This window comes from Rhinoraja longicauda, chromosome 17, assembly GCF_053455715.1.
Source record: "Rhinoraja longicauda isolate Sanriku21f chromosome 17, sRhiLon1.1, whole genome shotgun sequence".
In the NCBI taxonomy this organism is placed as follows: Eukaryota; Metazoa; Chordata; class Chondrichthyes; order Rajiformes; family Arhynchobatidae; genus Rhinoraja; species Rhinoraja longicauda.
Window position 1 is genome coordinate 40,202,035 of NC_135969.1, and position 13,400 is coordinate 40,215,434.

General features: G+C 47.4%; 1 protein-coding gene across 1 annotated transcript in view; it reads left to right on the top strand.

The window, feature by feature from the left end:
* Window positions 1-13,400, top strand: part of adamts9 (ADAM metallopeptidase with thrombospondin type 1 motif, 9) — a 205,378-nt gene that overhangs the window by 74,190 nt on the left and 117,788 nt on the right. Inside the window, exons 12-16 of the mRNA XM_078414557.1 lie at window positions 2,533-2,681; window positions 5,475-5,656; window positions 8,397-8,533; window positions 9,204-9,321; window positions 11,489-11,584. Of these exons, the coding sequence (XP_078270683.1) occupies window positions 2,533-2,681; window positions 5,475-5,656; window positions 8,397-8,533; window positions 9,204-9,321; window positions 11,489-11,584 (682 nt within the window). The remainder of the gene's footprint in view (window positions 1-2,532; window positions 2,682-5,474; window positions 5,657-8,396; window positions 8,534-9,203; window positions 9,322-11,488; window positions 11,585-13,400) is intronic.

Consider the following 13,400-nt stretch of genomic DNA (forward strand, 5'->3'; position numbering starts at 1 on the left):
TGCCTGCTCTTGGTCCATAACCCTCCAAACCTGTCCTATCCATTTACCTGTCAAACTGTTTCTTAAGCGATGGGATAGTCCCAGCCTTAACTACCTCCTCTGGCAGCTTGTTCCACACACCCGCCACTGTGTGGAAACAAGTTATCCACAGTGTTCAGATACATGATAAGGGAATAACTTTGAGTGCAAGGTAAAGCCCGTAAAGTCCGATCATAAATTGTGCGAGGGTACAAACTCCGTACAGACAGCGCCCATAGTCAGGATCGAACCCGGGTCTCCGGCGTTATAAAGCAGCAACTCTACCGCTGTGCCACTGTGCCGCCCGATATGCTTACAACTAAAAAATTAGCTTGCTGATAACATTTGCTGAACTTAAAGAGAAAAATTGTGAAAAACTTTCACTTTTAAGCTATTTAATATGATGCAGTTTTAACATTACGGATATATGTCAACATTCTTTAATGAATTGAGTCTGTTCTTGAAGGCGATCCTTCAATACATTAAAGCTATTATTATCAAAGAACATAATCTAGCAGTGAAGCAAATTTATTTGTGTGGGAAGGAACTGCCGATGCTGAAGATAGACACACCATGGCTCATGGGTGGCATGGTGGCGCAGCAGTAGAGCTACTGCCTTACAGCGCCAGAGACTCGGGTTTGATCCTGATTGCGGGCGCTGTCTGTATGGAGTTTGTACGTTCTCCCCGTGACCGCGTGGGTTTTCTCCGAGATATTCGGTTTCCTCTCACACTCCAAAGTCGTGCAGGTTTGCAGGTTAGTTGGCTTGGCATCAATGTAAATTGCCCCTAGTGTGCATAGGATAGTGTTAGTGTGCGGGGATCGCTGGTCGGCGCGGACTCGGTGGGCCGTTAAGGCCTGTTTCTGCGATGCATTTCTAAACTAAACTAAACTGAAATGCTGGAGTAGCTCAGCAGGCCAGGCAGCATCTCTGGAGAAAAGGAATAGGTGACGTTTCGGGTTGAGACCCTTTTGTCTGAAGCAAATTTATTTGTTTGAATGATTTAGTCTTTTTGCTTTTCTCAAAGGCTTGTTGTTGCTACTGCAGGTGACCAGCAAAAAGTGAATTGAAACTATTACAAGAATGGTCTTTCTTTCATATATATCACGCTGCTTGTATCTTTGATTCAGTTGCTCTTGCTAATGTGTTCTCGGTTTGTTCACTGGGCATGTTTTGGTTTTTAGTGATTTCTCATTAAGATGGGTTTTTTTTAAATCTTGCTTGTTCCACAGCAGTTCAGAGACAACACTGCACAGCGAATTTTGGAGCAGGTAATTAGGGAAATCAAAGGGAGAATGTCACTTGGGGATTTGATCATCGTACCTTCTGTCGGAGAAGCAGAGAAAGATAACGTTTGACACTGATGTGTTTCCTCCTGCTACAAGCATGTCAAGTTTGGAATACATAAATTCCACTGGAAATCATAAGATCTAGGAGCAGAATTAGGCCATTCGGCCCATCAAGTCTACTCGGCCATTCAATCATGGCTCATCTATCTCTCCCTCCTAACCCCATTCTCCTGCCTTCTCCCCATAAACTCTGACACCCGTACTAATCAAAAATCTATCTATCTCTGCCTTAAATATATCCACTGGCTTGGCCTCCACAGCCTTCTGTGGCAAAGAATTCCACAGATTCACCACCCTCTGACTAAAGACATTTCTCCTCGTCTCCTTCCTAAAAGAAGGTCCTTTAATTCTGAGGCTGTGACCTCTAGGCCTAGACTCTCCCACTAGTGGAAACACCTTCTCCACATCCACTCTATCCAAGCCTTTCACTATTCTGTATGTTTTGATGAGGTCCCCCCTCATTCTTCTAAACTCCAGCGAATACAGGCCCAGTGCTGACAAACGCTCATCACAGGTTAACCTACCCGTTCCTGGGATCATTCATGTAAAACTCCTCTGGATACTTCCTCAGATTTAGTGCCCAAAATTGCTCACAATATTCATTTGATCATTGTGCCTTCTGTCGGGGAAAACCCACGCAGGTCACGGGGAGAACGTACAAACTCTGTACAGACAAGCACAAGTGGTCAGGATGGAACCCGGGGCCCTGGTGCTGTGAGGCAGCAACTCTACCGCTGCGCCACCGTGCCTCACTAACATTCACATTTCACGTGATTTTTTGTCATTAAAATGGAACAATGTATTTGACAGTTCTGTGGACTAAGAATAAAGTGGAGCCCATTTAAAACTGAGGTGAGAAAAAACTATTTTTCACCCAGAGAGTTGTGAATTTGTGGAATTCTCTGCCACAGAGGGCAGTGGAGGCCGATTCACTGGATGAATTTAAGAGAGAGTTAGATAGAGCTCTAGGGGCTAGTGGAATCAAGGGATATGGGGAGAAGGCAGGCACAGGTTACTGATTGTGGATGATCAGCCATGATCACAATGAATGGCGGTGCTGGCTCGAAGGGCCGAATGGCCTCCTCCTGCACCCATTTTCTATGTTTCTATGACTTGCAGCTTTCAAAGTGAGAACTAATTTCTGTGTAATCGTTGTGTCCGTAGCACTGCAAGCATGGCGTGTGCATTGCCAAGGATCCCATGGAGCTTGCTGCAGTAGATGGATCGTGGGGACCCTGGAGTCCATTTGGTTCCTGTTCCAGAACCTGTGGTGGTGGCATCAAAAATGCAGTTCGAGAATGCAACAAACCAGAGTAAGCACATTTGATCGCAGTGCCAAACATCTATCTTTCCTTGATCGTTGTTGCTTTTTGCAAAGCTTTCTTAAGTGATAGGAGCAGATTTAGGCCATTCGGCCCATCAAGTGACACCGCCATTCAATTATGGCTGATCTATCTCTCCATCCTAACTCCATTCTCCTACCTTCTCTGCGTAACCCCTGATATCTGCACTAATCAAGAATCCATCTATCATTGCCTTACAAATAACCATTGACTTGGCCTCCACAGCCTTCTGTGGCAATGAGTTCCATAAATTCACCACCCACCATCATTCATTTGTTCTATGTATCTTCTACATAGAAACATGTGCAGGAAGAGGCCATTTGCCCCTTCGAGCCAGCACCGCCATTCATTGTGATCATGGCTGATCATCCACAATTGGTAACCCATGCCTGCCTTCTCCCCATATCCCTTGATTCCAGTAGGCCCTAGAGTTCGATCTAACTCACTCTTAAATTCATCCAATTCATCCAGTGAATTGGCCTCCACTGCCTTCTGTGGCAGAGAATTCCACAAATTCACAACTCTCTGGGTGAAAAAGTTTTTTCTCACCACAGTTTTAAATAATAATAATAATAATACATTTTATTTATATAGCGCTTTTCATATTCTCAAAGATGCTTTACAGAGATTTTGAGAACATAGGGGAAATGAATAAATAGATAAATAAGTAAATAAATAAATGAACAGAGAAAGGAGACAGTAGGTGAGGTGACCTTCAGTGGTTGAAGGCAGTACTGAACAGGTGAGACTTCAGCGATGTTTTGAATGTGGTGAGTGTGGGGGAGTCTCTAACGGTTTGGGGTAGTGAGTTCCATAGGGTGGGAGCAGCGATGGAGAAAGCCCTGTCCCCCCAGGATCTGAGTTTAGTCCGGATGTGGGGGGATAGGAGATTGGCAGCGGCAGAGCGGTGGGTGCAGGTGGGAGTGTGCCTGTGGAGGAGGTCGGTCAGGTAGGATGGGGCCAGGTTATGGAGGGCTTTGTAGGTTATGAGGAGGATTTTGTACTGGATTCTCTGGGGGATGGGGAGCCAGTGGAGTTTATAAAGGACGGGGGTGATATGGTCACGGGTCGAGGTGTGTGTGAGTAGACGGGCAGCGGAGTTTTGAATGTATTGAAAATGGCCTCCCCTTTATTCTTAGACTGTGTGGCCCCTGGATCTGGACTCCCCCAACATTGGGAACATTTTTCCTGCATCTAGCTTGTCCAGACCTTTTATAATTTTATACGTATTCTGTATATTCTGTAAGTCTGGTTTCCCTTTCCTCTGACTCACAGAAAGGTCTCGACCCGAAAGGTCACCTATTCCTTTTCTCTGGAGAAGCCCCCTAGGAGACCCGCCGAGTTACTCCAGCGTTTTGCGTCTATCTTCGGCTTAAACCAGCATCTGCAGTTCCTTCCTACACGATTAACTCCTTATCGGGATCTGAAAGACAAATGGATTGTCGATTTGGTGGCATGGGGTTCTAGGAAGGTCTCGACAGAGTGGATGTGGAGAGGAGGGTCCCAGTCGTGGGAGAGTCTAGGACCAGAGGGCACAGCCTCAGAATAAAAGGTCATAACTTTAGAAAGGAGAGGAGGAGGAATTTCTTCAGCCAGTGATTAGTTTCGTTTATTACTGTCACGTGTGCCGAGGTCGAGTGAAAAGCCTTTTTGTTGCGTGCTTTCCAGTCAGCGGAAAGTCTGTACATGAGTGGTAAACCTGTGGAATTCATTGCCACAGACGGCAGTGGAGGCCAAATCATTGGGTATTTTTAAAGTGGAGAATGACCGATTCTTCATTAGTACTGGTGTCAAAGGTTCTGGGGAGATGGCAGGTGAATGGCAGAGAAGACTTGATGGGCCTTAATCCGCTCCTATTTCTTTTGGTCTTTATTTATTTTTTATTATTTAAATATCTAAATGGAATTGGATAACAACATGATGATGCAAATATTTTATATTCGTTATTTTATATTCATTTATGAATTCATGCAGAACTCATTGCCACAGAAGGCTGTGGAGGCCAAGTCAATGGATATTTTTAAGGCAGAGATAGATATATTCTTGATTAGTACAAATGTCAGGGGCTATGGGGAGAAGGCGGGAGAATGGGGTTAGGAGGGAGAGATAGATCAGCCATGATTGAATGGCGGAGTAGACTTGAGAGGCCTAATTCTACTCCTGTCACTTATAACCTTCTGTCCCGTGACTGAAGAGATTCCTCCTCATCTCCTTGCTAAAGATACGTCCTTTTATTCAGAGGCTGTGCTTTCTGTTCTTAGACTCTCCCACTAGTGGAAACATCCTAGTGCGGAGTCTGTACGGAGTTTGTACGTTCTCCCCGTGACCTGCGTGGGTTTTCTCCGAGATCTTTGGTTTCCTCCCACACTCCAAAGACGTACAGGTCTGTAGGTTAATTGGCTGGGTAAATGTAAAAATTGTCCCTAGTGGGTGTAGGATAGTGTTAGTGTGCGGGGATCGCTGGGCGGCGCGGACCCGGTGGGCCGAAGGGCCTGTTTCTGCGCTGTATCTCTAAATCTAAAAAAAAAATCCTCTCCACATCCACTCAATCCAGGCCTTTCATTATTCGGTAAGTTTCAATGAGGTCCCCCCTCATCCTTCTAAACTCCAGTGAGTACAGGCCCAGTGCCATCAAATGCTTTTCATAAAACTGGAAACGGTGATGGGAGTTGTGAACTCGTAGCATCCACTCAATACTGCAGATTCAATGTTTGCCGTTGATATTCTGTGAGTGGGCACCGGGTGATCATTTCCTGTTCCTAGGCCGCGGAACGGAGGGAAGTACTGTGTGGGCCGAAGGATGAAATTCCGATCTTGCAACACGGAACACTGTCCAAAGCAACAGAAGGACTTCCGAGGGGAGCAGTGCACACAGTTTGATGGCAAACACTTCAACATTAACGGCCTACCTCCAAATGTTCGATGGGTTCCCAAATACAGTGGAAGTGAGTATTGACCTAAGACTTTACTTTGGACTTCAGAGATACAGCACGCCCCTTCGGCCCACCCAGCCCGCACTGACCAGCGATCACCCCATATACTAGCACTATCCTACACATCAGGGACGAATCACAATTTCTTTTTACAATGGGTGGCGCGGTAGAGTTGCTGCCTCACAGCGCCAGAGACCCGGGTTCGATCCTGTAAAAGGGCACTGTCTTTACAGAGTTTGTACGTTCTCCCCGTGACCTGCATGGGTTTTCCACGTGATCTTCGGTTTCCTCCCACACTCCAAAGAAGTGCAGGTCTGTAGGTTAATTGGCTTGGTATACGTGTAAATTGTCCCAAGTGTGCATAGGGTAGTGTTAATGTGCGGGGATCGCTGGTCGGCGCGGGCTCGGTGGGCTGAAGGGACTGTTTCCGCGCTGTATCTCTAAACAAAACTAAACAATTAACAGTCTGAGGAAAGGGTCTCGACCCGAAGCGCCACCCATTCCTTCTGTCCTGAGATGCTGCCTGACCCACTGAGTTACTCCAGCATTTTGTGACTACCTTCGATTTAAACCAGCATCTGCAGTTTTTTTTGCTAAACAATTAACAGGCCCTTCGGCCCACCAAGTGCACACCGAACACTGATCACCCCGTATACTAGCACTATCCTACACACTAGGAACAATTTGTAGGTTAATTTACCAAAGCCAATTAACCTACAAATCTGTATGGGACTACAATCTACCCCATTGGAGCCCCTGGGACTTTCTTTGATCGGGCTTTATTGGCTTTATCTTGCCATGAATATTATTCACGCTATTCCCTTCATCATGTATCTATACACTGTAAACGGCTCAATTGTAATCATGCATTGTCTTTCCGCTGACTGGTTAGCACGCAACAAAAGCTTTTCACTGTACCTCGGTACACGTGACAATAAACTAAATTAAAGGGTTGCATTGTGGCGCGGCGATAGAGTTGCTGCCTTACTGTACCAGAGGACCCGGTTCAATCCTGACCTTGGGTGTCAGTCTGCGTGGAGTTTGCACGTTCTCCCTGTGACCGCGTGGGTTTTCTCCTGGTGCTCTGGTTTCCTCCCACACTCCAAAGCCGCACTTGTTTGTAATTGGCTTCGCTAGGTTGTAAAATTGTCCCTAGTGTGTTTAGGTTAGTCAGTGTGCAGGGATTGCTGGTCGGCGCGGACACGGTGGGCCGCAGGGACTTTTTCCGCGCTGTATCTCTGAAAATCTCAAGTCAAGTGACACTTTTGAATCTGCTTTCTGATCCCGCGTCTGAGGAAGAAAGATATGAATAAGGTTTTTTAATGTCTGCTTTCTCAAACATTGTTACACACTTTGGACTTCATGCTAGTGGTCACCAGTATTCAGCTCAGTGTTTGGCTTTGGCAAACGTTGTAAATTGTCCCCAGTGTGCGTAGGGTAGAACTAGTGTGGGGTGCTACACTGTAAGGAGTTTGTACGTTCTCCCCGTGACCTGCGTGGGTTTACTCCGAGATCTTCGGTTTCCTCCCACACTCCAAAGACGTACAGGTAGGTAGGTTAATTGACTGGGTAAATGTAAAAATTGTCCCTAGTGGGTGTAGGATAGTGTTAATGTACGGGGATCACTGGGCGGCACGGACTTGGAGGGCCGAAAAGGCCTGTTTCCGGCTGTATGTATATGATATAATATGAGTGTACGGGTGACAGCTGGGAGGGCTGAAGGGCTTCTTTCCATGCTGCATCTCTTTAAAAAAACTAAAACTAAAACTACCAAACGGCGGTCACGGTGGCGCAGCGGTAGAGTTGCTGCCTTACAGCGAATGCAGCGCCGGAGACGCAGGTTCGATCCTGACTACGGGCGCCGTCTGTACGGAGTTTGTACGTTCTCCCCGTGACCTGCGTGGGTTTTCTCCGAGATCTTCGGTTTCCTCCCACACTCCAAAGACGTACAGGTATGTAGGTTAATTGGATGGGCAAATGTAAAAAAAATTGTCCCTAGTGTGTGTAGGATAGTGTTAGTGTGCGGGGATCGCTGGGCGGCGCGGACCCGTTGGGCCGAAGGGCCTGTTTCCGTGCTGTATCTCTAAAAATCTAAAATCTAAAAAAACTAAAATTGTATTTTACATTTAGATTAATACTAGACCAAGTGGACCCGTTGGGCCCAAACCTCTCCTGCATTGATGCAGCACCCTCTCCTCCCCCCCTCCCCTCCCTCCCTCCCCCTCCCTCACCCCCTCCCTCCTCCCTCCCCTCCCCCTCATCCATCCAACTCCCCCTCCCCTCCCCCTCCCCCAACTCCATCCCCCTTAACACACCTTATCATCCCTCCTCCCCAATCCCTCCCTCCCTCCCCCTCCCTCCCTCCACCCCCTCCCTCCCCCCCCTCCCTCCCTCCCTCCCCCTCCCTCCCTCCCTCCACCCCCTCCCTCCCCCCCTCCCTCCCTCGACCCCCTCCCACCCCCTCCCTCCCCCTCCCTCCCCTCCCTCCCCTCCCCCCTCTCTCCCGAGGAGATAGATTTAAACTTTAAAATGTGAATAACTTTAAAAACATAACACCGATCTCAATGAAACTTCTTCCATTAGCACCAAAGGGACGACGGTGAGTAAGGTGGGCCTAAAATTGTCGCGTTATCGTGTACCGGTTTGGCTGTAGTTCAGGAACAAACAAACAAACAAACAAACGAGAGTTTTAGTATGTAGATAAAAAGCGAAAGGTGTCATTAAAACCTGAAGTCTTTTGTTTCCTTCACAGTTCTGATGAAGGATCGCTGCAAGTTGTTCTGCAGGGTGGCTGGAACGACTGTGTACTACCAGCTCAGGGACAGAGTTACAGACGGCACTCTCTGCGGGCCAGATACCAACGACGTGTGTGTGCAAGGACTCTGCCGGGTAAATAGAAACATAGCAAATAGGCGCAGGAGAAGGCCATTCGGCCCTTCGAGCCAGCACAGCCATTCATGGCTGATCATCCAAAATCAGTACCCCGTTCCTGCTTTCTCTCCATATCCCTTGATTCCGTTAGCCTTAAGAGCTAAATCCAACTCTCTCTTGAAAACATCCAGCGAATTGGCCTCCACTGCCCTCTGGGGCAGAGAATTACACTGATTCACAGCTCTCTGGCTGTAAAAGTGTTTCCTCATCTCAGTCCGAAATGGCCTACCCCTTATTCTTAAACTGTGATCCCCCCACCCCACCCCCTGGTTCTGGGCTCCCCCAACGTGGGGAACATTTACACAACTCACTTGCAGATTCACCTACGTTTTTCGAGCCGGAGGAAGGTGTGGAATTCTCTACCTCAGAAGGCAGTGGAGGCCAGTTCGTTGGATGCTTTCAAGAGAGAGCTGGATAGAGCTCTTAAGGATAGCGGAGTGAGGGGGTATGAGGAGAAGGCAGGAACGGGGTACTGATTGAGAGTGATCAGCCATGATCGCATTGAATGGCGGTGCTGGCTCGAAGGGCTGAATGGCCTACTCCTGCACCTATTGTCCATTGTCTATTGTCTATTAGTTTATTTGAGGTCTCGCATAAATCGTTACGTGCACTGTATCTTTTTCCACAGCAAGCTGGATGTGACCACGTATTGAATTCGAAAGCACGGAGGGATAAGTGTGGTGTTTGTGGTGGGGACAACTCCTCATGCAAGACAATAGCAGGCACCTTTAGCACCGTCCACTACGGTAAGAAATCCATTACTGTAGTTATCAAGTAATTGCATTGTGGAGGTAGGAATGGATCAGCCAGCAGATGCTGGTTTAAACCGAAGACAGACACAAAAAGCTGGAGTAACTCAGCGGGGTCAGGCAGCATCTCCGGAGGAAAGGAATAGGTGACATTTCGGGTCGAGACCCTTCTTCAGACTTCAGATATTTTTACGGCAGAGATAGATAGATTCTTGATTAGTGCGGGTGTCAGGGGCGATGGGGAGAAGTCAGGAAAATGGGGTTCGGGTGGAGAGATAGAACAGCCATGATTGAATGGCGGAGTAGACTTGATGGGCCGAATGGCCTAATTCTGCTCCGATCACTTATGACCTCATGACAACTTGGTCAACTGTTGACCTTGTGAGATGAGCCAGCTTTTTTTGTGTATCTGCAGGTAAGTGCTTTATTGCCTTATTAATTTCAATTAATTTTAAGGATGCAAGTAGACATTCTATGGTGATGATGATGACACTTTATTGTACAGTATCTGAGATGCTTATCTAAGATGTATCTAAGTGCTTATGTAGAATAATACTAGTACTCGACTCTATACAGAAAATAATTTTTCTGTACCTCAGTACATGTGACAATGAAGAACCATTGAACATGTACATGGCACAGTGAACATTTTTTGTCTTGCACACAACACACAAAGTTCGCAAAGGGTCGCAACGTGTTGGGCGCCGGCAACGTTACTGAAGTATTCAATATAGACCTGGTAGTCTCTCTTCGTTCTCAGCGCCAAATTGATGTTTCGAGTCGGGACCCTTCTTCAGACATGGGTAGAGTGGATGTGGAGAGGATGTTTCCACTAGTGGGAGAGTCTAGGACCAGAAGTCACAGCCTCAGAATTAAAGGACGTTCTTTTCAGAAGGAGATGAGGAAAAATGTCTTTAGTCAGAGGGTGGTGAATCTGTGGAATTCATTGCCAGAGAAGGCTGTGGAGGCCAAGTCAATGGATATTTTGAAGGCAGAGATAGATAGATTCTTGATTAGTGTGGGTGTCAGGGGCGATGGGGAGAAGGCAGGAGAATGGAGTTTGGGTGGAGAGATAGAACAGCCATGATTGAATGGCGGAGTAGACTTGATGGGCCGAATGGCATAATTCTACTATCACTTATGACCTTACGACAGATCAGTCCGAAGAAAGATCACGACCCGAAACGTCACCTGTCCACTCCACATCCACTCTCCCCAAGTCCCGAGGTGCTGCCTGACCCGCTGAGTTACTCCAGCATTTTCTGTCGTTCCCTTGGTAAACCAGCATCTGCAGTTCCATGTTTCTACATCGATACATGAAAACCGGTAGATTTCATTATGTGCAGGAAGGAACTGCAGACGCTGGTTTACACCGAAGATAGATACAAAATGCTGGAGTAACTCAGCGGGACAGGCAGCATCTCTGGAGAGAAGGAATAGGTGACGTTTTGGGTCAAGACCCTTTCTTCAGTAGAAGAACCCCATCTGAAGAAAGGTCACCTATTCCTTTTCTCCAGGGATGCTGCCTGTCCCGCCGAGTTACTCCTGCATTTTGTGTCTATCTTCGGTGTAAACCAGCGTCTGCAGTTCCTTCCTCTCTCATAGAAACATAGAAACATAGAAAATAGGTGCAGGAGTAGGCCATTCGGCCCTTCGAGCCTGCACTGCCATTCGATATGATCATGGCTGATCATCCAACTCAGTATCCCGTACCTGCCTTCTCTCCATACCCCCTGATCCCTTTAGCCACAAGGGCCACATCTAACTCCCTCTTAAATATAGCCAATAAACTGGACTCACTCTCTCTCTCTCTCTCTCTGGCATCCGTCCATCAGCGAGAGATGATGGTGTGGCTTGGCGTTGTCCTGCTTGGAGAGGGGGATTTTCCATCTGTGGTTACCTTTCCTCGTGTGACTGACTGGGCCTACGTGACAGGCAGATCCTTCCACAGTGTCCACTGGTGAGGTCGTCTCTAGCCGCTGTTCTGGGGAGTCCGTGGCTGCTGTCTTTGACCGTGTAGCGGCCTTGGCGCCCGCGTTTCCTTCCCGCACATCGTGAAAACGACCGTTTTTCACGTATCAGCGTGATATGTACATTTTGGGTAACATTTAACCTTGCACCGTATTTGAAGTGTGTAATGAGAACAGATTTTGATATTCCCCAGGCTACAATGTGGTCGTACGGATACCAGTTGGCGCTACAAACATTGATGTGCGGCAGCATAGTTATTCGAGGAAACCGGAGGACGACAATTACCTTGGTAAGTTCAGGGTATAGTACCTTGATCATCTGTCAATGTTCACCCTCAGCAATGGCAATCCATCCATTAAGAGAGACAATAAGAGGTTTCATAGTACATGAGCACTGTGCGTTGCCAAACTCATAACCCTTGCTTTCCCTCTCTCTCCCCATCCCTACCCCACCCGAGTTCTCTGACTAGTTTCACTGCCCTTCTGATTACATTTTACTGATTGTACGTTGTTATATTAAAATATTACATTGATTTACTCACCATCCCCTCAGCTAACAATGAACCACTCTACATTTCTTTGATATAAGAAAATAACTGCAGATGCTGGTACAAATCGAAGGTATTTATTCACAAAATGCTGGAGTAACTCAGCAGGTCAGGCAGCATCTCAGGAGAGAAGGAATGGGTGACGTTTCGGTTCGAGACAAGAAGGGTCTCGACCCGAAACGTCACCCATTCCTTCTCTCCTGAGATGCTGCCTGACCCGCTGAGTTACTCCAGCATTTTGTGAATAAATACATTTCTTTGATTATCGTCTGCTTTGATCTGTCCTTTTCACACCTGACATTCTCTATTTGTGTCTATCTTCGGCTTTGGCCAACATCGGCTGTTCCCTCCTACAACATCTTCCTTGATCTACGTCCCCTTTGATGTCTCGTTCCCACACCTTACCCTTCCATATCTCTGTCTCCCTCTCCCCTGATTCTCAGTATGAAGAAGGGCCTCGACCTGAAACGTCACCCATTCCTTCTCTCCAGAGATGCTGCCTGTCCCGCTGAGTTACTCCAGCATTTGGAGGTTCTGTTATGTGAGTGCAGAGAACTGGGTAGGAGGCTGAAAAGCAGGACTTCTAGGGTGGTTATCTCTGGGTTGCTTCCAGTACCTCGTGCTAGTAGGAGGGTAGGAACAGGGAGATCGGGGATCTGAATGTGTGACTGAGGAGTTGGTGCAGGGACAGGGATTTCTAGATCACTGGAATCTCTTCTGGGGCAGGGGTGACCTGTACAAAAGGGACGGGTTGCACCTTAACTGGAGGGGGGCTGACATTCTGGCAGGCAGGTGTGCTAGTGTTACACAGGTGGGTTAAAAATAAACAGTGGGGAGGTGAGGTCAACAGCCTCCTCTGGAAGTGCATGCGTGCAGTTAATAAAAAGAGTGTGTGGGAAAGGCCACGTTTAAACTAAAAGGGCAGGGGGGATGGGAACCAATGCAAGGAAACAGAGGGCCATAAAAGGAGGACAGAAGCAGAAGGGAGGTAAGAAAAACAAACCTGAAAGCTTTGTGCCTTAGTGCGAGGAGCATTGGTAATAAGGTGGATGAATTCAATGCGCAGTTAGTAGTTAAGGGATATGATATAGTTGGAATTACGGAGACATGGCTCCAAGGTGACCAAGGCTGGGAGCTAAACATGCAGGGGGATTCGATATTCAGGAAGGATAGGCAGAAAGGAAGAGGAGGTGGGGTGGCATTGCTGGTTAAAGAGGAGATTAATGCAATAGCAAGGAGACACATTAGCTTGGATGCTGTGGAATCAGTATGGGTAGAACTGCGAAATAGCCAAGGGCAGAAAACGCTTGCTGGAGTTGTGTAAAGACCACCAAACAGCAGGAGAGAAGGAATGGGCGACGTTTCGGGTCGAGACCCTTCTGAAACAGTCTGAAGAAGGGTCTCGACCCGAAACGTCATCAGTCTGAAGAAGGGTCTCGACCCGAAACGTCATCAGTCTGAAGAAGGGTCTCGACCCGAAACGTCACCCATTCCTTCTCTCCTGAGATGCTGCCTGACCTGCTGAGTTACTCCAGCATTTTGTGAATAAATACCTTCG